Source organism: Haliotis rubra, unplaced genomic scaffold (assembly GCF_003918875.1).
Source record: "Haliotis rubra isolate DU_JTF1 unplaced genomic scaffold, ASM391887v1 Scf26, whole genome shotgun sequence".
Taxonomy (NCBI): Eukaryota; Metazoa; Mollusca; class Gastropoda; order Lepetellida; family Haliotidae; genus Haliotis; species Haliotis rubra.
Genome location: NW_025766669.1, coordinates 876,752 through 904,436, shown reverse-complemented (window position 1 = coordinate 904,436; position 27,685 = coordinate 876,752). Strand labels below are relative to the sequence as shown.

General features: G+C 40.5%; 2 protein-coding genes across 2 annotated transcripts in view; both read right to left on the bottom strand.

Moving 5' to 3' along the window:
- Window positions 1–12,114: 12,114 nt before the first annotated feature.
- On the bottom strand, window positions 12,115–20,815 carry LOC124279985 (cysteine-rich motor neuron 1 protein-like). The gene is made up of 6 exons (XM_046715865.1): window positions 20,584–20,815; window positions 19,945–20,079; window positions 19,243–19,458; window positions 18,634–18,822; window positions 17,965–18,048; window positions 12,115–17,282 (listed from the first exon to the last, which is right to left on the bottom strand). Exons 1-6 carry the CDS (start codon window positions 20,813–20,815, stop codon window positions 16,849–16,851), a joined length of 1,290 nt encoding a protein of 429 aa, XP_046571821.1. The 3' UTR covers window positions 12,115–16,848.
- Window positions 20,686–27,685, bottom strand: part of LOC124280034 (cysteine-rich motor neuron 1 protein-like) — an 81,623-nt gene continuing 74,623 nt past the window's right edge. The window contains exons 5-9 of the mRNA XM_046715913.1: window positions 23,052–23,234; window positions 22,181–22,351; window positions 21,790–21,906; window positions 21,110–21,366; window positions 20,686–20,823 (exon numbers count right to left, since the gene is read on the bottom strand). Of these exons, the coding sequence (XP_046571869.1) occupies window positions 21,143–21,366; window positions 21,790–21,906; window positions 22,181–22,351; window positions 23,052–23,234 (695 nt within the window). The 3' untranslated portion in view covers window positions 20,686–20,823; window positions 21,110–21,142. The remainder of the gene's footprint in view (window positions 20,824–21,109; window positions 21,367–21,789; window positions 21,907–22,180; window positions 22,352–23,051; window positions 23,235–27,685) is intronic.

Genomic DNA, 27,685 nt, shown 5'->3' with positions numbered 1-27,685 from the left:
AAATAGGGATGACATTTTATAATAGTTAGGGTTGTTTACATAATAATTCTTTAAATACATATTTCTGGAAGCAGTAAATTTATTACATTGAAGCAAATAATGAAACTCATCTCCGAGTTGGGAGGGACATGACGGACAGAATCGTTTATTTGAGGGGAATATTTTCCCAGCGACCTGTTTCAATAGGTAATTTATGGTTGGCGGTTTTAAATTTGATTAAAATATTACAGTGCTTTGATCCTAATTTACGTTCCAGTAAAGAGAGATCATAATGAGATTTCATACATTCGTAGATAACAGCTTTAGAGGAAGATACCAGTTGTGTCACTCTGTTTTCTCCTTCAAGGGAAGTGCAGACATTTTAGACTATCACGCGTTTTCATGTCAGCCATTCCTAATCGTTTCATTAACCGAAACACAAAAATGAAAACCAGAAAAGCAGGAAAACCCTGAATATTGCCCAAACCCAACCATAAATGGTATGCAGCGAAACGTCGAAAAAGTCAGAAGGGAATAAGGAAAAGCGAACTACATGTGTAAATACTAAATTGTAAAATCAATATTGAAAATGTTTCACACCTCAGTGAGAATATTTTAAATCCAAATGAATAAGCACTCGGTAGGAGAAATGTTTACGTCGCGGTATAGGAATATTTGCTTGTGTATTTAGTAATCATATGCGGAGGGATTTTCATATATTTAGTATTGCTTATGTGTGTGTGTGTGTGTGCGCGCACACACTCAAACAAACAAACAAACACACACACACACACACACACACACACCGACTGCTTCTCCTAGCCTCGTCATCATGTCATCGGTTCCCAATTGCGCAGATCGATGCTCATGCTGTTGATCAGTGGATTGACTGGTCCAGATTCGATTATTTACAGACCGCCACCATATAGATGGTGCGTTAAACAAGACACAAAATAACAACAACAAAATCTCCTAGCTTCTCCAGGTTTTTCCAGAGAAAATGTCGGGGATCTGATGGATATACGCCTACGACAGGAGCAGAACAAGCGGTTTGTAAAACCTACGCTATTAAGCACAAACAGTGATACTTAAGTTGAAAACTTTTCATAAAATTTGAAACAGAAATATACGTGCAATACATCCAGCCATAACCACGCGCTACAGATCAACACAAAGTATTTAATATGAACCTGTATAGCTATAAACATTACAGTGGAATGTATGAACCTTTAAGTGAATGAAGTAACAGACAAAGCAGGAGTGATTACTTTTCGTTTCGTATTTTTAGTCACTGGGCTGTGCTTATATCTACGTTGAGCAACAACATCACAGGTTATATAGTATGACCAGAAATGATTGAGAATTTTAAGAATATGTTTAATTTGATTTCTAGTATAAACAACCTTGGCCAGCTATCAAGTGCTTGGTTTCATTCAAGAGAGAAAACTCCGTTAATCCTTTTTCATTAGTTTGTGAAGAGTTATCCCCCTTTGTTTACTTGCTAGCAGACGACATTTTCAGATATCTTCAGTATGGACGACGTAGAGAAGAGGAAGTTGATTTTAGAGTATTATAACAAGGACATCAGATCAGCTAAAGTGATTTCAAGTAGAACAGGCATCCCTTTGTCCACTGTTTATCGTGTTTTGAAAAATATTGCAAATGGATATGGTATTGAGCACCAGGGAAGCGCAGGTAGGCCCAGAAATTGACTGTCGGTGACAGGAGGCGGCTTGGTATTCTTGTTTCTAAAAACAAACGAAGGAGTTTGAAAAACTTAAGGCTGGACATGATTGATAGAGGAACTGTAGCTGTCTGTAAGGAGACAATTAGAACTGAGCTGCATGCAATGGGTTGGCAGAAAAGTCGAGGAATTCCATCACCGATCATGAAACCTGAACAAAAGGAGCAAAGGTTGAACTGGTGCTTACAGCATAGAAATTTTAACTGGGACAATGTGATTTTCTCAGATGAAAGTTCTGTGTGGCTGTTTCCTAATACACTGAAATTCTGGATCAAACAAACTGAAAAACCTTTGTATCAGCGCCCAAAGTACTGTCCGAAATTTAACGTGTGTGGTGGCATATCTGTGTTATAGGCAACGCCCCTCTGTGTATTTGAAGGGAATATGAACAGTGAGCGGTACACAGATATTCTCGAGGGACATTTACTTCCATCTGCTCACGTATTCTATGGACATTTTTGGATTTTCCAGCAGGACAACGACCCAAAACAGCGTTCAAAGCATTCACAGGCCTGGTTTCGGACCCAAAATATGACATTATTAGATTGGCCAAGCTATAGCCCTGACCTAAATCCAATAGAAAATGTTTGATGACTTATGAAGGAAAGTGTCAATAAGAAAAATCTGACAAATATTGCTGAAATGAAAGAAGAGGTGGTCCGATATTGGGACAGCATGGACCACGACTTTCTAACTTCTTTGATCAGTAGTATGCCCCGCCGCATTGAAGCCTGCATTGCTGCCCATGGTGACTTGACAAAATACTAACTGTTCATCTGTCTTTGAATCTGGTGTTATGTTCTGCTACTATTCACATTAATACGTGAGTAATGAGTGAAAAATATATAAAATATTTCAATCTTTAAATTCTCAATAATTTCTGGTTGTACTGTATCTTCAATGCGCTGCTGATGCCACGCATGTATCAGAGCAAATGATGGTGTCTCTCGATATTGATATTTTAAATTGCGAAGTTACACCGCCACTCATTTAGGGCGTGTCCCTCTGTCTACGTTTACCAGGTATATATGTGTTTTGTCAATGAATTTGTTATGACAAAACATTGGCCAGACGAGAGACCAAATATTAGGCTAACGGCTGATATTTTCAATAACATTTGGACCCCTTTTTATGAAGTTATGGCTGTTTTCTTTCTTTCTTTGTTTGTGTGTGTGTTGTTGTGTGTGTGTGTGTGTGTGTGTGTGTGTGTGTGTGTGTGTGAGTGATGATTTTATGAAGAGGCATGTACAATGTGAATGAACCACCCAAGATTTATGTACAAAGTACCTGCCCCTCCCCTGCATGTCATGTACAAATTCAGCGCACTGCCCCCCCTTCCCATAATATTTAAGCATCAATTTTATGAATATTTTCATGTACAAATTAGCTGACCACTGTCCCCACCCACAACCCAGAACGTGTCCGTATCAAAATTGATGATCCCCCTTAAAATTGCGTAGATCGATGTCCATGCTGTTGATTACTGGATAGTCTGGTCTACACTGGATTATTTACAGACCGCCGCCATATAGCTGGGATATTGCTGAGTGCGGCGTTGGGCGACAGACATTCTACATATGTCTGAACAAAGAAGTTAACCGTCCTCAGTTTACAGTTGGGAGAATTTGGATTTCGTTAATCGACCGGACTGATAAGTTTAAATTCAATTAAACAAAAAGCAGATAAAAGATAAAATATTTCATATGGCTAGTGAAATATGATGTATCTGTCATGTCGTCACGTGAAGAAAGTGATATTTTCACTCATGGTCACGTCAATGGTCAAAATATCACGTTTTTCACGTCATTCGACGACAGATACATCACATTTCACTAGCCACGTGAAATATCCTCTACATCGGGTAGCCTAGTGGTTAAAGCGTTCGCTCTTCACGCCGAAGATCCGGGTTCGATTACCCACATGGGTACAAGGCCATGATATTGCTGGAATGTTGCAAAAAGCGGCGCTCACCTCACCTCACCTCACCTCACCTCACCTCACCTCACCTCACCTCACCTCACCTCACCTCACTCTGCCAACCAACCCTTTACCCATCTTGAGTCAGCAATATGGATCGGTATTTTCTACAAATACATTCACGAACTGTGGCTCTACATATCGTGCATACTCATACCAGGAAGCCCGGATAATTATCCTGTATACCTTTGTTTCTGCTGGGGTTGTAGTGGTTGTTTATCGAGTCACCATGGTAATGGCATTTTCTGCCCACCATAAATCAACAGGATGCTGGTTAACGACAGCATTTCTCATTGATTTCAGAGAACTTGTATCAACGCAAACCTGAACGTCTCTTCAACGGTATAATTATGTGTCATGTCGACTTTGGCAGGTAGAGTATTACGATTGTATATTATATAAAGGCGGTCGTGTCCGGTAATAACAACGATTCTCATTGATAACGGGCGATTTGCTGATTCTGAGGATATTTATTTGATTTGGTTACCAAAACAACATCGAACTTGAAAAATATAATCACGTATTTATCCAGTTATAATTGTTATATTTAGCATTGATATTGGTAATTATTTAGCATTTAGAGATGGTATTGTTTGTGTAATCGTTTTTGAAGAGAGATGATATTTGTTCTCTATAGTCGCAAGACGGTATTTAAACTAAAAGACTATTCTTAAAGACCACTGATACTACATTTATAATGAAACAGTGAGTGAGTGAGTTTAGTTTTACGCCGCACTCAGCAATATTCCAGTCTGGACCAAACAATGCAGTGATCAACAGCATGAGCATTGTTCTACGCAAATGGGATACGATGACACGTGTCAACCAAACCTGCGAGCCTGACCACCCGCTCCCGTTAATCGCTTCTTACGACAAGCATGGGCTACTGAAAATCAATTCTAACCCGGACCTTCACGGGTTATAACGAAACAGACAATACTCCCAAGGACATCTAAAGTTGTTGCATGTTGTTTTTCGCCTCACTCGGCAATATCAGATATGACGTTTGCTGTCGTACTCTGTCGAGTATGGTTCAAACACCATTCGGTTGATAGTATAACGGGTGCCGTGACATAATATCGGTCATATCTGACACCGTTACCCCACGATACCAATTTTAGTCAGAGCTGTGGGTACTCCGGTAGAATATATTTCAGTCACTGGATTGTCGTATGAAAATTTAATACTTTAATTACAGTTGCATTCAAAGACTGCCGTCCTGCAGTTGACATATTTCTGACTGCAGCGTTTAGCAAACAAACAAACAAAACATCGGCTCTTTCGAAAATCATGAGGAAAATATTCTGCGCAGAAAATATCCCTAAATGTACTTATAGTGAGCTGTATACAACAATGACTGTGATGTCATGTCATGTCAAGATAACCTGTATATATCTGCCTGCTGACACCACTTAGGGTTTGGCTTTTGTAACAACGTCAAAAACTTAATACAATGATGTAAACAAGCAACCCCTTATGAAACCAAGTTATACCAGGTTACATAAACCCGTGTTAGACAAGCATGCATTCAGGACTAGACCACCATTGTCTAGAAATCCTGTTTCAGCTTCAAATTGTGATGCAGTATGTTTGTCTCTTATATTTCAAAAGGCCCTGTCAGCCGTGTTATCAACAGTCTATAAAGTTATCGTCTTTCGTTTTTGCGTTGCCCGTCTATAAAGCCAGTTTGTCTGGAATACAATGGACATAAAGGTGTATTTGTTGTGCACTTCTTCACAAGCCTGTGCTGGTTAAATGGCAGTCTGCTGTCAGGGGTGTACCGTTATAATATTCAAACTGTACGCATACTCAACAATTAATCGAAGAAAACCTTCAGTTAATAACTAGCCATCGAAAACAGCATCTGTATAAGCTTTCATTAAGAGATGATTGAGGGCTTCTATATTTTCTCGTCGCAGTCACTGATGAGTGAGTGAGTTTAGTTTTACGCCACTTTTAGCAATCTTCCATCAATATCACGGCAGGGGACACCAGAAATGGGTTTCTCAGATTGTACCAATGTGGGGAATCGAACCCGGGTCTTCGGCGTGACGAGCGACCGCTTTTACCACCGCCCAGTCACTGATGAAATGCAGACAATGTCATGTTGACAAAGGCGAACGGTGGTTTGAAGATGAGAAACCAAATTAATTCCCTGGGCCTAACACTGCTATTTAAACTTGGTAAACATATTGAACTTTGCGCAGAGGGTCGTTGGTTCTATCCTCGGCCGCGTCAGTGCAAATGATAGTACTCGTTGTTACCATGCCTGGCGCTCGGCATTAAAGGGTGATAAAACAATGTTTAGCTAAACTACATAAGCAGGGTCAACCTTGGTCACGGTAAAAACACTTTTCAAAATGTTTAATGGGTATTTAGTATATTCAATACGCTTATCGAATACCACATATATTCTCCATCACTGACATCGTTTAGCAGCGTCCAGCAAGGGGATGTGTTCGACCCTGGCCTCATACGTAACTCTCCAAGTTGGGTGTCAGCTCGACCAATGTAGTCGTCCTGCGATTCCGCGTCCTGCGCTGCCGATCTTCGTGAAGAGGAAGTGTTCTCTTGCTTTGATGTTCACTAGTGTCTGCCAAGATATCTCTGTAGCAGAGGGGCGGTGAGGTAGCCCAGTGGTTAAAGCGTTAGTTCGTCACGCCGGGTTCGATTCTCCACATGGGTACAATGTGTGAATCCCATTTCTGGCGTTCCCCACCCCACACTGCTGGAATATTGCTAAAAGCGGCGTAAAACCAGACTCACTCTATAGTATAGCCGTGTACTAGGATTCTCAGCCCTGTATCTATCGCTTCCTGTCATTGGGCAGAAACGTTATCATTTGCTAAGCAAATTCCGCTCTTTTCAAGGATCATTCCCATCTTAACTGAATGTCATTTATCTTCTAATGACACTCCTAGCAGTTGCAAACCTAGTCTTGTTTGCATTCTTCGTAGCTACGTACTCGGTACGCCCTTTCAATGTATCCTGATGAATCCCGTGAAGATCCGGGTTAGAATTTATCTTCAGTAACCTATGCTTGTCGGAAGAGGCGAGTAACAGGATCCAGAGGTCAGGCTCGCTGATTTGGTTGACACATGTGATCGTATCCCAGTTGCGTAGATCGATGTTAATGTTGTTGATCACTGGAATGTCTGGTCCAGACTCGATTATTTACAGATTTCCGCCATATAGCTGGAATATTGCTGAGTGCGGCGTAAACTAAACTCACTCACTCACTCGCTCTTGATGCAAGTAGACCATTTGCTATGCCAGCTAATTTCTCGTTGAAGGATATATCTGATATTAACTGAGTAAATACGCAGACATAGTTAGTTATCGGCCTAGCTCGCACATGGTAGCTTCATACGATGTGACTTCATGAAACTTTTAGGTGCAAGAGGGTGTCAATTCTGACTCCTGCGTTCTTGGTCTTGCCTCGAAATCATTATTGCAGTTTTTCATTATTTGATTTTACAACACATTTCAAAACTTTAATTACAGACTACCAGAATTGTATGCCCTTATAGAAGAACTGATCTCTTTCTCTGGTACATTACACCGTCAGCTTTCAATTAAACCTGTCAACGGAGTGTTTTCACATATTTTACGAACACTTCTTTCAGTTCCCTTAAATGGCAATTTTTGTTAAACAGTTAGAATCCAAAATATACAACAAACCACATGGTCTTCGATTTTTCATAAAGAATAATGTATTTGAATGACCAGCTAAGGAGCAATAGGATAAAGTAGTTTAATATTCAAATATGAACCCAAAGAGCGTGCAAGCGTGCGTGCGTGCATGCGTGCATGCGTGCGTGCGTGTTCCAAACTACATTACATATGACCCCAGAGAACAAAATACTATAACATCTGAAACGGCAACATCTGGCCAGGTTTCACATGTATTTAATGAGCTGTTAGGGTGCCACAGGGTGAACTCTATCGCTTCAAATGAATTCATTTTGAATTATCTGCCCTTAGTCCTGAGTCCTGTAAGACTTCATTTTGTTAACTGTACTGGTCCTCATAAATCTGCACATTGGTGATTTCTTTTTTTATCAGAATACGGCTGTTTTTAAAAGCTGCAGTTAGTAAAAATTACCTGCAGAATAATATACCCATGTGAGAAGACTTGAATTATTAACATCCTAAATTACGCCGGACATATGTAAATATGTGAAATACACAATGCCATTTCGAAAGTGGTAAAATGTAAAATATGTTATATTTGGGATTACACTTTCTTTGTAAAGTACAAATTCTAGTACTTTTGTTGGGTTGAGTCCCATCCGGTGGCTGAGTGGTCTAGGCCTCAGACTTCGTGTGCTGGCGATTAGGTGCCTGACTCTGAGGGTGTGGGTTCGAATCCCGGATGGGACTCAACCCAACAAAAGTACTAGAATCAGTACTTTACAAAGAAAGTGTTATCCCAAATATATGATATGTTATATGTAAATATGTTTTTAAATGTGTTCAAAAATGTAATTTGTGATAATATAATAGGGACTTTATACTAAAACAGCGCTTCATACTTATCAGCGAAATCATCGTGATAGCATCTGTCAGGCCGAAATGAAGATGTGCAACGTCAGTGACAGTCTTAAAATTCCTAGATCCGGGAAACCAGGGACGCCTCGATTACAGATCGGAACTCTTGTCTTTCATTGGGGCTGTACAGTACATCTACAACCCACAATTGTTAGTCTTGTTTCAAGCTTGATAGTAGTCAAATATATAGTAAATACAGTAAATCCTCCAAAATCTGGATATATTTCCCCCCCAAAATGCTGGTCAATACGAAACCACAAGTATGAAATACTGGTCAGACAGACAGACATCTGTCTGTGAAATACTGGTATGCCAGGAACCTTGGTTATCTCCCTTTGATCGTAAACGATCGAAGGCAAACAGTAGGCCTATTGAAGCAATTACTACGGTTATGTTCATTGCTATTTGTATTCAAATCCATACATTTTCACATATATCTCAGAGACATATCACGTCTTTATAACATGATGACGTTGTTTAACCTTGTAAGGCCTTGAGACTCGCATCTGTTCAGTGTGCATGTTTTTCACCGTGGTCACCTGGTTCGAGAGTCTTCCCTGGTTGTATAGTTCCGGGGCCTGTCGCAGACTTCACTTGTTAGCTCAAGAGTATGGCAGTGCGATATTTAATATTTTAGCGGTATGCTTTATGTTAAAAAAACGACATGGGAGTTATGCCCCTTAGGTCACGGGTGCGAGCATATATTAACACATTTCATGGTTCACGACTGTCCTGTATGTGAGTCTACTCGTAGTTGTACTGGTGCCATTTTTAATTTATAGTGCTACCCCACAGAGATGCTGCAGTTTAACATGCCAACAGACACAGTATACTGATGCTGAAGGGGTCGTTGTTGTCGTTGTCGGTACACAGATATGTACCCAAGGTTAGGTCATGTTTACAAATATTCTTTATTATATGTTTCCCATTACCGCATGACCCTAAGATGTTTTAAAAAATTTACACTAGAGAAATGCAACTTTGACTCTCAAAATGTGCATGAATTTTTCACACTACTAAGTTTTGATTTTCTATTATTATGGAAATATAAAATCCGCCCACACGACCCATAAAAAGTGATAAGAAACAAGATTTTTAACATATGTTATATTTGGGATTACACTCTCTTAGTAAAGTACAGATTCTCGTACTATTGTTGGGTTGAGTCCCATCCGGGATTCGAACCCACACCCTCAGAGTCAGTCACCCAATCGCCAGCACACAAAGTGAGCTGTCTAGCATGCTCAGCCACCTCAGACATCCTTTGTTTTCACCAAGAAGGGAATAGTACCTCAAACCTTCTCTCTGGGCAAACACCACTATACCAGAGGTGGTTGCTTGGCAAATACCTCAGCATGGTTGTTCTCAACCAGGTCTGGTTACCAAATCCAAATCCAGGATCGATGTTCTGGCATAATGGATTCAGTTCTATACAGTGAATTAAGAGGCTCCAAACTATCACCTGTGCTCCATGTTCTATGACATTCTGTGATTCCAATCCGACATACAAAACAAACTCAAGAGTTTTCACATAGTTTTTAATTTGAAATTTGATCATAGTCTCTGCCATTTGTGTTATGTTAGTACAAAATACTATATACAACAAAGATGTCCTACAGTTTTCGGTCTGCAAGCTACAGACATCTGTAACATGACCAGCAGACACCGCATCTGATTTGTTGGACAGACAGACAACACATCACTTGACAGGCAGATGTGTACACCCCATCTGATTGGCTGGACAGACAGACAACACATCACATGACCAGCAGACGTAGTATGCAGCATCTGATTGGCTGGACAGATTGACAACACATCACATTGATACACATACGCCTAGCAACAACAGCTAAATATTTACACAGTAATATGTACAACGATGTAACACAATGCACCAAATACATCAACCTTCCACCCCTATATCAATAGTAAGCCAGTCGGGATATCCCATTCTACCACTTTAGTGTCGCTGAGACAAAGATACATGGACATATCTCCATAGAGCTACCAGTAGCTATAGGACATATGGACATTTCACAAAGCTTGGATACTTGGCATATCCTTACAATGCTATCGGTAGCTATAGGACATTTGGACATTTCACAAAGCTAGAATATATGGCATATCCTAATAGAGCTGTTGGTAGCTTTAGGACACATCCTGAAAAATTGAAGACACGTGGCATATCCTCACAGGTAGGTAAAGGATATATGGATATATCCTCACAAAGCTAGGACACATGGACATATCCTCATAGGGTTCCCTATAGGACATGTGGGCATATCCTCATTGGGTTCCTATAGGACACATGGGCATATCTTCATAGGGTACCTATAGGATACATGGGCATATTCTCACAAGGTACTTATAGGACACATGGGCATATCCTCACAAGGTACCTATAGGACACATGGGCATATCCTCACAAGGTACCTATAGGACACATGGACATATCCTCATAGGGTTCCTATAGGACACATGGGCATATCTTCATAGGGTACCTATAGGACACACGGGCATATTCTCATAGGGTTCCTATAGGACACATGGGCATATCTTCATAGGGTATCTATACAACACATGGGCATATTCTCATAGGGTTCCTATAGGACACATGGGCATATCTTCAAAGAAGTAGCTACAGAACACATGGATACAGCCTCACAATGCTGAGATAAATTGGCATACACAACACATGGTCATATCCCTGCAGAGATAGCTACAGGACATGAACATATCCTCACATTGCTAGGACATATTAGCATATCCCACAGAGCTGGCTACAGGACATAAACATATCCTCACATTGCTAGGACATATTAGCATATCCCACAGAGCTGGCTACAGGACATGAACATATCCTCACATTGCTAGGACATATTAGCATATCCCACAGAGCTGGCTACAGGACATGAACATATCCTCACATTGCTAGGACATATTAGCATATCCCACAGAGCTGGCTACAGGACATGGACATATCCTTGCACTGCTAGGACATTAGGACATACCTCTGCATTAACCTCACACAGTAGACATACAGATTTTTCTTCATAATGCCAGGATACATGGCTATATTCTCACATACTGTTAAGGCCCATTACATCTTGAGTAATTTGGTTTGGACCAATTGTTCCTGGCAATGCATTATGAACCAATATATCCTAGCAATGCATGTTGAGCCCAATATACTGCCCAATTTACCCAAGCACAGTGTAATCTTTCCTACATCATGACAATGTGTTAGGGAAGGAATATCCTATTAATTTGTGATGGTGAGAGAGTGATGGTTTTGTTGCGTTCCTAAATATACAGCCTATCACCTGGGACATTAAACTTCTTCATAATGTCATTCTACACTTAATAGATTTGAAATTTTGAATCACCCTTTCTGAAATTATTCATCAAAATAATGCCTATTCAATTATATCTTAATATATCAAAATTATTAAATGTAAAAACCATCTAACTTCACAACCATTTGCTGTTATTATCTCATGAGAAAGTGTTTTCATTGTGAGTACAATGATCAGGGATGCCATTATTGAAAAGAGTCCTGATAAATTCAGGAAGTACTTGTTAACTGTATTAGTGGTGTAATGGTGAGGCCACAATACAATACATACTCCGATAATATGGGTGCAATATGATTCGTATCTGGATGTAGTACTTTTGATTCAAAAGTACATATTCTCTTCCTTCTTGCAGGTGAATCACAACCCTGAATTTTAATTACCAAAGATGTGATACTTTATGAGAGAAACATATGCTTGGGGGCAAGAGATTCTACTATTTATAGCCAATCAGGAAATACTTGAGAATCTGCATAAGCTGGTTTTTCAGGACTTTCTGTTATTATTTCATTTTTACATCAAACTTGTAATGTATTGCAAGACAGGCATTGTACTGTATCATGAGCCTTCGTATCGTGATACAGAACTGTATCACCATACCGTTACACCACTAAACTCGTAATCGTATACATCTTGTTGCCACAAGGTTATTATAAGACAGTCTGTAGAATCACACAATTGTAGCTCACACTCTCATTCTCCCCTTGAAGCTTATAGTAGGGCAATTCTAGGCAATGGTAGGCTAATAGCTGAGATTCAGGGGTACAGAAGCACAAACATATATTAAACTCATTTGGAAACTATGGAATGATCTCTGCTCGTAATGAACTATCAATGTCATCGACCACATCACAACCTGACTGGCTTTCAACACATAAAGGATTCAACTTGAAATCCAATATGGCCACCATAACCTTGACATTGTTCCCTTGTCCTGCTTTGCAGCAGAAGTCCTGCCCTAGTAAGTCACAGAGGTGTCTCTGGCAACATCGCAACAACATCGCAACTCACAACATCTGACAACATGACCACTGCCAAGCAGCAATCTCATACCCTGTAACATTCCTGTAGTCTTCTTACACAAAATCTGTTTGTTACTTTAATTAAAAATTAAGGTGATATACACTAAATCATCGGCTGTTATTTTCAAAAGTGACCAGCTTCAAAGGCAAGCTTTTATTTTATATCAAAAACACTAAAATATTTCCTTCAGTTTGTTGGAAGTCTGAAGCAAGTCTGGGCAATGATCAAGAGTGAATACTTGTGCTTAATTATCTGAAGTCGCAACGGTTCAAGCCTTGAGACAGACAACTGTCAAAAACCTAAAACATCTACATATTAGCACTAAATATTTGGTTGCAGCTAAACTTGCCCTATGATCACTCCTCATTCAAAGACACACAAGTTCTAATTAACTTTTCTACTGAATACAAAGATTTCCAAACATAAGTTAATTCTATCACTTGACAGAAGCAATAGATATATGTATGTATATATAAAATGAAGGACATGTATCATTGGTGTAAAGCTATAGGGAGATAACACATAACACACACATTACACACACGTTCCTGCATCCCATCCTGAGGAGGAGGTGGGCGTGGCAGGACAGTGTCTCATCACATCTGTGCTTGGTTCATATGACACCTAAATACAGATAAACAGGCTGACAAACACTTGGGGACAGCACCTCCTTATCAGGTCATCTCCATGGTAACATAACTAGTGCTGACAGGGCCAACATCCCCCTCAATGACAACATCATCATCACAGCACAGCATCTCCTACGGATGAGTGAGTTTAGTTTTACGCCGCTTTTAGCAATATTCCAGCAGTATCATGATGGGGGACACCAGAAATGGGCTTCACACATTGTACCCATGTGGGGAATCGAACCTGGGTCTTCTTCATGACGAGCAAATGCTTTAATCACTAGGCTACCATACCACCCCTTCCTCCAAATGAAAATGGTCCCCAGATAATTGTCATTCCATTGAAGACATGTCTCCTTGGGAACAAATGTCTCATTACCTGAAAGACCTTGCTGTCATCTGAGGAACAGATTCCTCATTAAACAGATGACTGAATTGTGTCATAGGAACAAAACTGAAATTGTAGACATGGTCCATACAGGAGAACATTCTCTGACCTGATGGGCATGGTCCATATCAAAGGACTTTCCATGAACTGGTGGACAACATTGTCCATACTAAAGGACGTTCTCTGAACTGGTGGACGTACTCTGAACTCGTGGACAACATTGTGTATACTGAAGGATATTTTCTGAACTGGTGGACAACATTGTCTATAACAAGGAGATTCCCTGAACTTTTGAACAGCATGGTCCATACAGGACATTCTCTGAACTAGTGGACAACATCGTCCATACCAAAAGATTTTCTCTGAATTTCTGGACATCGTCCATACCGAAAGGAGGACTTTCCATTAACTTGTGGCCACTATTGTCAATGCAGAAGGACATTCTCTGAACTGGTAGACGGCATCATCTATACCAAAAGACATTCTCTGAACTAGTGGACAACATCGTCCATACCAAAGGACATTCTAGGAACTAGTGGACAACATTGTCCCTGAAGGCATCTGTTCCCCCTATCCACAGTAATGTGTACCGAGTATACCTTGTATTTGTCCTGTCCTGTAATGTCTTCAGACTCAAGGAGGTGCAAAAGACACCCTTGGCTAATTTCGAGGGTCTTGAAACAAGAATGAAGAATTCTACTGTTGCTACTTCTTTCAAATTTTTTTAACTTTAAAATACTACCGGTAATTATTTTAGCCTCAAAGTTTGAAATGGAACGATGGTGCAGTTCATTCAGATATTCTTGAATAATTAGTACGTGTCTCAATAAGCAGGTAGATACTCTAACCAGGAACCCAGTAAATGGCTAGACGTATAACACAGATGTTCCAATAACAGAAGCACATACACAAACGATATAATATATCAAGATATAAATGGCAATATTACAAACAAAGCAACCACTTAACAAGCAATATTGTATACAAAGACATAGTGTACATCTTGTACATGATGCACCAGGGGATGACTCAACAAGCAGAATACAACGATGGGCTATTGATGAAATGACACAATGAAGCATCATGGACTAGACGGGACAGGTAACACTGGAATCTCTGGACTTGCTCTGATGTACTGGTGTCACGGTTTAAATATGTCAGTGAGTTGGTCTATTTCCCATGACATCAGTCCCATAACTCCTCACAGCTTAATGTTGGAACATGGTCAAAAGTGATGCCAGTTATTTACCAAAGAGGAGAGGTATGTTGCCCGGACCTAGGGTCAGGATGAGTTTGGGATCAAACCAAGTCTATGAATCTTGGCATGCCTAAGGGAGGTAACTCTGCTTAGTGATTTGCTACGGTTTAAACCACTGTCCAAATGTAACCAGCTGAGATAGTTATGTCTGGCCGAATATCACGAAAAGCAGCAACACTACATTTAACCTATAATATGACAATAAATTTATATCTCCACTAGATCTAAAAGTTCCTGATAAAGCTGAAAATGATTTTCTGTAAAAATAAAGGGTTGAAAACCCTTTTTCCATGCAGGGAATATCTGACTGTGTTGCTGGAGTGTGGCTTAGCAAGTTCAGAGGTCGCCAGTACTTGACGTGGACTTCATCCTATAGCAGTTCTCATTGATGCTCACTGAGTAATAAATATAACCTTACACAAATAACCTTACATCTTGTGATTACATTTCACAGTTACAGAGTCGTCACAAAATAGATGTTTCCTGACCTCACTGAGGCTTCACACACACATCTCATCTCGGGCAACGCTACCAACATAGAGAATCATACACAGATAGGATTTGTTTCGTAAGTAATCAACAACAATAATGTAAACGTCATGGACTTAATATGGTGGTTAAAATTTGCCTAACGTGACGGCAAATATTTAAAGTATAATATTCTCCGAAGTTTGATTGCACGCAGTCAGATCCGCAGTAATGTGGCTGGTGTTTTCCTCCCTCTTAAATCAGATGCACTCACTCACTCATTGTCATCTTCTCATTCTCACACACTCACACATTCTTTGCACCAAATCAGTCATGTACATAGCTATGTAGGCAATCTGTTATATTCCAGCATCCACCAATAACCAACTTGTTCCTCAGAGACCTTCTAGATGTGGTACCGCTTTTACTGGAAACAGGAACTGTGCAGAGTAAAGGTGTTGAAACAATGATCAAGCTTCTACGAGTCACCTCTATCTTCATCCATGTGAAGGTGCTGAATTGGCTTCTTGCTTCACAGGAACATGTTTCCCCTTTGTAAACAGTGACCTTTGCTGGAGAACTCATTATCCCATGAAGCAAGCTTGATGATTAAGCTCCCTTTAGTGAATAGCAACCTTGACAGCAAAACTTGCAATTTATTCCACAAATTAAGGATACTTTAGTCTTGATCTCTGTCGTATGTTTACAGTACCTTTGACTGCGTGAGCTAGTGTGTTCAAATGAATGAAGGCTGATTGTTGGTTTGCCCTTTCAACATTGACCTTGAATGGAAAAAACCCTGCCTCAAGAATCAAGGCTTATGTTTGGGCTCATCATGGAACCTTTTTTTTGACTTGAGGAACTTTTGATGTCCTGACAAGCATGCCAGGAATTGTGGTTTTTGTTTTGTCGTTGAGAGAAATCTTTTCCCGAAGAGCTGACTTTGTTCCATGAAGCAAGGTTGTTTGTTTGGTGGATGCTGAGTATATACAGAGCAGCTTTCAGGAAGTGATCAAGGTGGAACCCACTGTCCGGTCTGCGCATGTTGCTAATATACACAAAATTCCTGCTATGCAGTCAAACACACAGACCATGTGGTAGGTAGCTTGCTTAGCAAACTACAAGAGAAGATCATCTTGTAAAGTCATCACAACCCAGCTTTGTCACAAAGGATGTCACCCTGCACCAAAGATATCAGTCACGTCACCATCCGATGACACGTTGATCATCACAACCCAACTTTGTCACAAAGGATGTCACCCTGCACCAAAGACATCAGTCACATCACCATCTGATGACAGTGTTGATAATCACAACCCAACTTTGTCACAAAGGATGTCACCCTGCACCAAAGATGGCAGTCATGTCACCATCCGATGACGATGTATATAATCACCAACACATATGCACCAAAATCACCTCAGACCCTTTCTCTTCCATCTCCATTCTTCCAATCCAAATGCTTCCATTTTCACACTCTATGCCTGGTCAAATGTCTTGTTAGACACACAGTTACCATGTGGATCCTTCTTAGGCTCAAATTCTGGGTTAGTGTTAATGAGCTGATACTGGTGATTGGGTGACAAGTCCAGTTTGCTCTTTTCATTGGCTATTACTGCTGGTCCCAAGGAGGCAAGGTGCTTCTCCAGTTTCTGTTTGCGCTCACAGTTGATCTGCTTGCTGGGGGAGTCTAGCAAGAAGGGGTTCACACCCTGGAGCTCCAGATTGGTGGACTTGGGTCGGATCTTGGTGACCACAGGACTGTCGGTCATCTTGAACATCCCTGTGTGTCGGCGCCGCAGGATGACCAGCACCAGAATCAGCACTGCGATCAGAGCAATGGAGAGAAGCACGCCCAACAGAACAATCCCGATCATGTAGTTGTCCTTTGCCTTGAAGTCCTCTGTAGGGCCTGGAACATAAGACATTGGATTCAGGCACACAACAAATATACATGTACTTCCGGACCAGTTAGATGATCTATGGTGAGTGCAAAGTACCATTTTACACTGTTTTCAGCAATATCCTAGCCAAATAATGACAGCATATGTGAGCATACATGAGAATAAAATCAAAGTCTTCTGTGACATGATATTTTATCAGAGATGGGTCATTAGCAGTTAAACAAGTTGGATCTGAATCCTCCAGTGGGTATTTGTACACAAATGGAAAAGGCTCTTCTTTTTTGCTTTCATTGTAAATTTGTTATTCATTTTCCATAAAAATGAAGGAGTTAGTTTAGAACCACTTTCAATAGTATTCAGTCATATCAAGGCACAATACCATCACATAGAAGAAAAGCCCAAATTGATATAGGTGTCAGACATTCATCACTTTGGTGAAACCCATGAGTGTGTGCATGGTGTAGACACACCAAGCATCATAATCCGGGCAAATCTGGGATTCAAAACAACGAAAGTTGAAGAAATCTGGACATGGTTTAAATTTAGGGCCTTTTCAGGGCAAGTCACTGGCAATTGGGCTTTTCGAGGCTTTAACGAATTAGGCTTTTTAGGGTAAAATTTCAAATTTAAGGTCTTTTTAAGCCCTGTCTTGTATACAGCCAGTGACTGACAGCAGGAGATAGTTCGTACCTTGTGTGGTGTATCTCCTGTTGTGGTGGTCGGAGGTGGTGCGGGGGAAGTGCTGCTCCAGGATGCTTGTGGTGAATGAGGCATCTGTGGGACAATAACATAGGGTAAGTCTCACCTACTCGAGCCATGTAGGTACTAGAAATATACCAGTAAGCTGCTTCTTGTTACAGACAAACTCGGCCATGTTTCAGCTCTGTAACTGTGGCCTGTGAAATGTCTGGTCTGGACTAGACGATCCGGTGATCAACTAAGTCACCAAATCTGACTACATGACATTGGCACCTCCTACAGCCAAACTAGGTTGCTCTGAACCGTCCCAAAATGGATTCCCCATGTGATCACAAATCTGTACTGCTATTTCAAAGCCTAATAATACCACACTGACTATACCTTGAGATTTCTTTAGTATTTTAGTTCATGTAAGTATGATAACAGTAATTCATATGTAATATAATGTGTTGAATGGATATTCACAACTCATCAAAATGTCTTATTTGGAAGCAAATGAAAAGACGAAAAAGAATGAAAGCTAATATTGATGTCATAATTTGGCAGCCATTTAGTGCTTATGAGGCCATGTTCAACAGCTATGTGTCGATACTTTCATTAGTGATAATACAATATTGGATTGAAAGAGGCTATTGAGCTATCAGTGAACAGAGAACTCACCCAGACATGAGGGGCAACACTGTGTGGGTTTCCGTATCATCACTGTGCAGGTGAGCCGAGGGCAGGGGATGGGGACACACAGAATTTTACCATTTTCACACACACACTCAGTGCAGTTGTCGGACTGCCATCTCTCCCCAGTACTGTAGGTGATGTCGTCCTTGGTGCAGATGCCTGGCAGGCTCACCTCTGTAACACATGGTAATACAGGTCAAGGTCACACACATAACTGAAGGTCAAGGTCATGTAAGACAGGTCAAGGTCCTACACACAATACAAGGTCACACACATGCCTTAGGTCAAGGTCATGTAATACAGGTCAAGGCCATACATAATACATGTCAAACATTCCAGACTTGTTTTACAACTCCTATAAGTCCTTGAAGTGATGTAAATCCTGAATGGTTACGAGTTTCGTTATGGTGAGGAAACAATGAGAAATAATGACAATGTTGATATCAATATTTGTACTTCTTCATGGGGTAAACTTGCAAATCAATAACCTAGGGTTAGACCATAGAGAGCACTGTAGAGCAGCCAAGCATGAATTACTGTGGACCTATTCTACCCAGGGACATAGACATTAGTTAAAGAAGGTTGTGAACGCACCAAGACAGCTTGGACAGCACTGGCCCTTCCTGAGGACTGTCTTGTTACAGTTCAGTGGGGGACACATCTGAGAGTAGCAGTGGACCTGGCCGTTCCTGCAGGTGCAGCTCTGGCAGGGGCTGGTCTTCCACACCTCCCCCTGCTTGTACAACACCCCTGAGTCAGACTTACAGGGGCGCGAAGACAATCGGGTAACTGTGGGCAGGTGGTCAGAGGCTGAAAATATAAGTATGCATTAGTAACCAACTGGAAGTTAATGTGAACAGTTAATTCATTTTTCAGCATACTGGAACAGAACATTCATGGCAGGGTTCAGATTATACATGAAAACCCAGCCAATTTATCTAATATTAATACTTATAATCACCCACAAGTTGCAAAAGTAAATTTTCTCTCTGATTGAAAATGTGTGTTTTGTTTATTAGAAACAACAACAACAAATATTTTAGAAAATTCATTTTTGGAATTTAACTTTAAATTAATCGAAATTACCTTGTGTATTTTGACCAAGACAGCCTGGTCAACATAATTAATCATAATTTCTTTGCAATAATAATAATAATATACCAAAACTTACATATATGTATTGTGGCTATAACATCACCATGACTTACCTGTACAGTGGGCGCAGCACTGGTCCGCGGAGTACAGCGGACTTGACGGGGTGGTAGCACAGGATGGCTGGACAGGTGGCGCTCTCACACAGGATAGAGCCGTCATGGCAGATGCACTGGGTGCAGTCATCCATCCTCCACGTCTCCCCTTCCACCAGATGCTGGCCGTTAGTGGACTGACACGACTGCTTGCTGCCGTTCTCTGACGGGATGCCAAGCACACCTACAGATATCATGGAAGGTGTCAGGGAGGTGGAAAAGACAGAGTGAGTGAGGGATTTGGGTTCTATTCCCTTGTGAACAGCATTCACTTAAATCACAGCTGTTAAATACTGGACAACAGCCTGAGGTGATATATGTCTAAAAGGTTACCGCATAAACATGATTCTGGCGCTGGCACACCAAGAACCATCTTTACAAGGATGGATTTGAGATTCAAACTAACACACAAGGAATCTGGTATGCTAATGTGATGGTAAGATAATGAAGGCAAAACCATATAGTCCTTGGCTTCCTTAACGATATAATTCTGATCTGGCTCAATCAATCTTTTTGAATGTATTAATGTGCATGAAAGACTATTTTTCAAAACTATATATTAATTGAATGAACACTATTCTACACTGCAGTCATCAAATTATTGTTATGACACAGGCTGCGTTAAACCTAGCCAAGTAACACTGGACAGAAAATGACCAACATTATTTCTTCCAACCTGCCAACTCACCTGGGCATGATGGGCAGCAATCTCCGACCCGGAACACCGGGTTATCACATCGTGGCACGGGACAGGCGATCAGGGAGCACATCTCGTTGCCGTTGTGACAATAACACATCCGACATCCGTCATGCCACGACTCTCCGTCCTCGTGAAGGTGTCCGCTCAGAGACATGCACGACTTGTCGACACCAAAAAATGATGGGTCTGTGTAGTCGATAGATGGTGTACTGGGTATCATCAAGGCTTCTACAATGGAAACGAGACACATTGCTGAGTTGAAGTGGCACATTAATGTATATATGTAGATATAAAGTATCAATACAAGAGAGATATCAATATCAATATCAATAAACCCATACAAGACTGATAAACTGCTAAAGAGCATCAAAAAGGAAAATGACACCAGGTGTTCATGAACACCACCTGTACCGCACCACACTTCAATGCAGTCAAGAGAACTTTGATTCTACCACTGCATACAGATCATCTACTGAAAGCAAACATGATTTTTTAGTAACTGCTTTTTCCCTACCTTTGCATTTGCACAGTTGACAGCCTTGGTCATTTAGGTTATAGCCATACAAACACAACTTGGTGCAGTTGAAGGGGGGGGACACTTGTTGCAGCGACATTTGCGGCAACCGTTTCGTGACTTCTTATATCCGTAGGTGCACTGCTTCTCACAGGTGTCGAGGCTGGGGCAGTGATCCTGAGGCTCCGCGCACTCACAGTTCTTGGTCCCGTTGGCGTTGGTGGTGAAGCCGTACTTACAAGCCAGCTTACACACTTCTGAAAACATGGAATCTTATATGCACATGTTCGCTTGTCTGCATATAAAATGTATTAAACTTTTATGAGAGAAGCATTTAAAATGTAAATTTGATTTAACTACCCAGAAGAGATTAAGGATATTTCTGTGCATTCAGTTACACAGGTCACACTTGGTAACTGCTGTGACGAGGTAATATTTTCCCTTAGAAGTATAATTGGAGATTACATTTTTGCGAAAAAAATCATGATTTAAATCTAATTAAGTGATAAAACATTCAACTATAAGTAAACATCATCATTTCAACATGTTAGTGGCTAACATAGGCTGGTACAGGAAGGTATGTGATACATTTGTCTTCCTCAGAAAGACCAGGGTCCCACCTCGCTACTCCACCACCCCAACACCCCAAATCATCATTTGCTCCAGACTACCAAACTGACCTTTCTTACACTTGCACAAGAAGCAGTCTTTGTCCGTCTTCTCCAAGCCATTGGGGCAGGTGAGACTGCAGTTCCGCGAGTCAGGACAAAGTCGCGGGGTGTCCTCTTCAGGAATGTCTGAAATCAGAAAACTGATGTGTAGCCTGATGAAGATGGTGATGATGGAGATTTTACGAGAGCTTCTAGTAGAACCATTTTTTAAAATTTGAAAGTTTTGTTATAAATCTGAATTGCAAGAACACATATATTTTACAGCGACACCTTACATTACAGCTCACGGCACAACCTCCCACTAGAACTTCATACCTCGGTGACAACCTCCAACTAGAACTTCATACCTCCATGACAAAGATAGTTAGGGTACCCACACCTGCAAACCTTCTACACTCACCATCACACACTGGACAGCACTGGCCGGGCACCTGCCGTGGCTTGGAACACCTGACGGCACACATCTCGGCCTGACACAGGACCCGCCCAGCATCACACTGACAGGTCACACATGGACTCTCCTTCCAGACGTCCGAGTTATTGTAAAGGCTGCCAGAGTCCGACACACAACCTGCATCACAGAGACAACATCAGTCATCATTCAAGTTTTGAAAACAGGTGCCACCTTCAATCACACATGATATACAAGAAGTTAGAAAATCTTCATTCTTTCTCAGTTATAAACATGTTTTGTTCTTAAATATTTCATCTTTCAGCATATGTTGGTTGGTTGGTTGGTTTGTTGTTTAATGCCGCACTCAGCAATATTCCTGCTATATGGCGGTGGTCTGTAAATAATAGAGTCTGAACCAGACAATCCAGTGATCAACAGCACAAGCATCAATCTAATCAACTGGGATACGATGACATGTGTCAACCAAGTCTGCAAGCCTGACCACCCAATCCCGTTAGTCGCCTCTTACGACAAGCATAGGTTGCTGAAGACCAATTCTAACCGGATCTTCACAGGTTCTTTCGCGTATTCACTATATACTCATCATAACTCAAAGGAACAATAAAGAACACAATGTTTACATTCTAGATAGATGAGTGAGTAAGGTTTTATGCCACTATTAGCAATATTCCAGCAATGTTATGGCACAGGCAAAAGGACAATGCTTCTCACATTGTACTCATGTGTCGAATCGAAATGGGTCCTCGTCAGGACAAACGAATGCTTTAACCACCTTCTTGATAGAAGAGAGATGTTAAAACTGAAAATCGTAAGTGATGTCTAGCAATGAAACCATCTTTAATCCAGCTGTCCTCACCTTTACACACTGGGCAGCATTCTCCCTCTGGTATGACCATCCATCCACACAGTGGTGCGTTGCACGTCTTGGTCTTGCAGAACGTCAGCCCGTCGCGACACTCGCACATCGTGCACTTCTCCAGCTGCCAGCTCTCCCCATCATGAAACGACTGACCCTCGTACCGACAGGTGTGGCCCGTGTCTGCAACAGCAACAGTCTCCTTAAACATCAGCGTAATAATGGCTTAGTTTCCATAATGGTGTTTTCAGCCATCAATGTGTCCCTGCCCAGGAACCGAAGATAGTCAGTTCTGTCCACAGCTGGAGTGACTGAACTGCTACAACAGTTGTAAGTCTATGCTAAAGAATGAGAGTTACGATCGCCTTAACGCTACATCAGCTTTATGCAGCTGATCCCCTGATCTGATGATCAGTTGTCTTGCATCAATAGAATGAGGGTATGCAATCGTCACATTGCAAGCTGCTTATCCTTCATATATAATGATTATCAAAAATATTTCAACAAGAAATGGAACAATATCTGGATGTATTGGATAATGATTTTATATTTGTTTTGTTATATCGAGCAAATTTCTTAAGTTGTTGGTATCACAAATATCATGTCAGTCGATGTAAGTTGGTTGGTTAGTTGGTTGTTTTACGCCGTACTCAGCAATATTCCAGCTATATGGCGGTGGTCTGTAAATAACTGAGTCTGAACCAGACAATCCAGTGATCAACAGCATGAGCCTCGATCTATGCAAATGGGATACAATGACATGTGTCAACCAAGTCAGCAAGCCTGACCACCTGATCCTGTTAGTCGCCTCTTATGACAAGCATGGGTTACTGAAGACCAATTCTAACCTGGATCTTCATGGGTTTGCTGTAAGTTGTCGCAAATTTATGGAGGGCTGTGTTCTACTCCAGAATCCCTAAAGTAATGTACCTGGACACCGCCATCTGTCCTATCAAGACATAGATATTGCACTTTGCAGGAAGTGTCCAACAGCATGAACAAACTTCAGATTGATCATGAGATCTCATGATGAGTTATCTCCCTTTGATCACAACTCTTTTGACATTAAAGGAATCATACACAATCAGCATGTATTTCAACTAGTGGTGTAACGATTCATAGATACTATCGATGTTTGTATCGTCAACTACGCAATACAAGTTCATTGATACAAAACACATTTAGGCAATATATCAGGATATTAATATCGCAAGGATCCATGATGATATACCCCGGTACATCTTAAATACTACTTAAAGTTGTAAGGAGTAGGCCTGTTGCACTAGGAATAGGAAGGGAGTCTCTCTGAAATTCTTCTGAATTATAAAAACAAATTGAAAATTATAGGAATTTGTTTGTATCTGCTATCTTTGTTACATGAACAAAGGAGTTGGTGTATAAGTGAAAGAATGTGAACATTTTTCAAACTCTGTGAACTGTAGAATACTTGTCTTCAAGTATTTGAAATATGTTTTAGTTGTTTGACAAAAAACACCAGTTTTAACAACTTGGAACATTGTTTTAGCTTTGTTATAGAAAGAGAAGATAAAATTTAGAAAGCATACTTCAGGTTTTTTTCAATGATTCTGATAAAAATTACCCTAATTGTTTGTAAATGCATTGGTGCAGAAACACAAGTTCCCAAGGGAAACTTCATTTTAAAATATATTTATATTAGATCAAGGTATACTGAATATGTTTGACTATTTTCTTAAGCATTAAATGCTGAAACTTTATTAGATGAACAGCTTTTTAAGTGTGTGTGAATGTAACACAAGCTCTGCTGAATAACAAATAAAGTTAAAGTCATCTTATCTATCATATCTGTTCTGCTTTTAGAAATTGTAAAGGATCGGGATACGCATCGTGTCACCACCATTGTATTGTGATGATAATCATATCGCAGGTTCCTTGCTAATACTTTCATGATATATCATCTTGCCTCATTACACTGGTATCAGGATATATCGTCTTCACGTTTTGCCACGATACACAGCTCTAATTTCAACATATAAAAATTCCAGCAATATATCTTAAATGCATGTTTTTGCAGATTTTATCCTTGACTCATAAAACCTGACCAACCGTGGGAGTGACAAACAGAATAGTCACGCTCAATGCTCATGATGTCAGTCACTGGGTTGTGTGATCCAGATTTGATTATTTACCGACTGACATCATACAGCTGGAATATTTGCCAAGTGTGGCATTAAACAACAAACAACATGTTCTTACTCCAAATCATTCCACAGTAAAATCATCCACTTGAATCAAACACATGATCATCACTACAGTGAGTGAGTGAGTATGGTTTTACCGCTTTTAGCAACATTCCAGCGATATCACAGCGAGGGACACCAGAAATGGGCTTCACACATTTGGGGAAACAAACAGTTTTACCACAAGGCTACCCCCACCACCCCTTCAACACTACAGAGGAATGGCCTTTCTGTATCTCAATACCAACATGATAAGTCATACAAAAAATCAAGACACTTTCTCCAAGATGGAGAACCTTCTAGTTCTTGCTCTCCAAAACAGAACCTTTGCAATAATTAAAGCAGACGCCAACTTCAGTAAAACAGCCACACAATGAATGGGTTTGGCACGTCTCCCTGCTACTGTCATTGTCTTCCAATATATTATGTAAGTAAAAAGTTGTTATCGTACCAGTGTGAGTGAAGGACATTCGCAGATGGGTTTATATATAAACACAGGATCTAGAATAGACCTAGCAATGGATATATGTTGCTACACTGAGAGAAAAAAAAGTGAAAATACAGCCATATTGTAGAGCAACGCTTACTGCCTAGCCAAAAAATATGCTTGTCACAATCTTACAAAGGAAGTCATTGTGTGAAATGTCAGTTTGGTCCTTCCAAGCCAAACTTTGTGGTTATTTTCAGTGACATACCAAATTTCATTCTTACACTTACTTATATTTGCAGCCATTCTCAGATTTCTTTCCATGAATAAGTTTTACAAGGGAATCAAACCTATTTTTTCATGTGACGAGCGAACGTCTTAACCACTAGGCTACCCCACTGCCCTGAATAACTACAGACTGAATCTAGGACTGAGTACACTTTAAGGAATGTTCAGCACTATTTCATCTAATTCAAGGCAGGTGGACAAACAATTCTCATTTTGTGTAAAATAGAACATCGATCAATGGCCAAGCAACGAAAACACCTTAAAACTAGGTTACCCTGCAACCCATATATCAGACATAGAACATATTTTGATTCAGAATCTATGCATAAAGGAAATAGAACTTGCTTATCAGCATGAGAAGGTGACAGGTTGACCAAGTTGACCTAAATGCATGCACCACAAGCTGCGACTTTCACTATGGGTGTCCTGCCTTTGTAGAACACATCCCAGACACTGGCTCCTTGTTCACTGCCTGCTGTTTGATAAGAGACTTTCACCTGTCTACGGCTTACCAAGTAACCCCTATGTCATCACTCAATCTATATGAACAAGTCAAATTGTTTTTTATTCACTACAGCCTTTCTTGTTCATCCGTTCTTATTGTTCCTTGTTAAAATCATCCTTTTGTACACAAACACTTTGTTCTCTTAAACATACACATGATTACACTGAAAGCTGGAAATAAACATATCGGGTATTCCGTAGAACTACAATACTTTGGCATTTAGATTTCTTGAGGACAAGGAAATGAATCTCTTAATCCTTTCTAATATATCCTGTAAGTGATTGAGTGAGTATAGTTTTACGCCGCACTCAGCAATATTCCAGCTATATGGCGGCGGTCTGTAAATAATCGAGTCTGGACCAGACAATCCAGTCATCAACAGCATGAGCATCGATCTGCGCAATTGGGAACTGATGACAAGTGTCAACCAAGCCAGCGAGCCTGACCACCCAATCCCGTTAGTCGCTTCTTACGACAATCATGGGTTACTGAAGATTCATTCTAATCCGACCTTCACGGGTGCTAATATATCCTGTACTACCCAAAAGAAGTTGCCATGACAGATTAACTAAAGTATTATGAAAAAGTCAAGTTTTCTTGAATTTCTTTTGAGTAGAATAAAGTAACAGTAAGTGAATGTGGTTTTACGCCGCTTTTAGCAATATTCCAGCAACATCAAGGCGGGGGACACCAGAAATGGGCTTTACACATTGTACCCTTGTGGGGAATCGAACTCAGGCCTTCGGTGTGATGAGCGAATGCTTTAACCACTAGGCTATCCCACCGCCCCTAGTATAAAGTAACAGAATGTCAAACCCACACAAACACGCAAATGCAACAACATCGCCAATATATTGTTTAACATCATATATTGCCTCATTTCTCCAACAGCATATCTAAATTTAGTTTTACCCTGTCACATGAAAAATAAAAAAATAAAATACAAATTCAAATCTTCTACTGCATAGCAGACTAACATTTCTTTACAAATTAACTAAAATATTATTTTTTTAGGTTAAGTGATTTCTAAGCAAAATATACGACACAAAATATAATCAGAGCAGTTTTTATACCCAACACTGCTAAAATCTATACAAGTTGCCTTTAGTGTCATCCTGACCCCCAAAGGAAAAGCTCAACCCTCTCCCACCATGCCCTCTGAGGCAACCAGACAAGAGACCATGTATTCAACATG

Coding starts and splice junctions, on each gene's coding strand:
- LOC124279985 (XM_046715865.1), bottom strand. CDS start 20,815: ATGATACCCAGTACACCATCTATCGACTACACAGACCCATCATTTTTT. Junction 18,823..19,242: donor GTGCTGTCCAAGCTGTCTTG/GTGCGTTCACAA, acceptor CATGTGTTACAG/AGGTGAGCCTGCCAGGCATC. Junction 18,049..18,633: donor GTGTTGCCCCTCATGTCTGG/GTGAGTTCTCTG, acceptor ATTGTCCCACAG/ATGCCTCATTCACCACAAGC.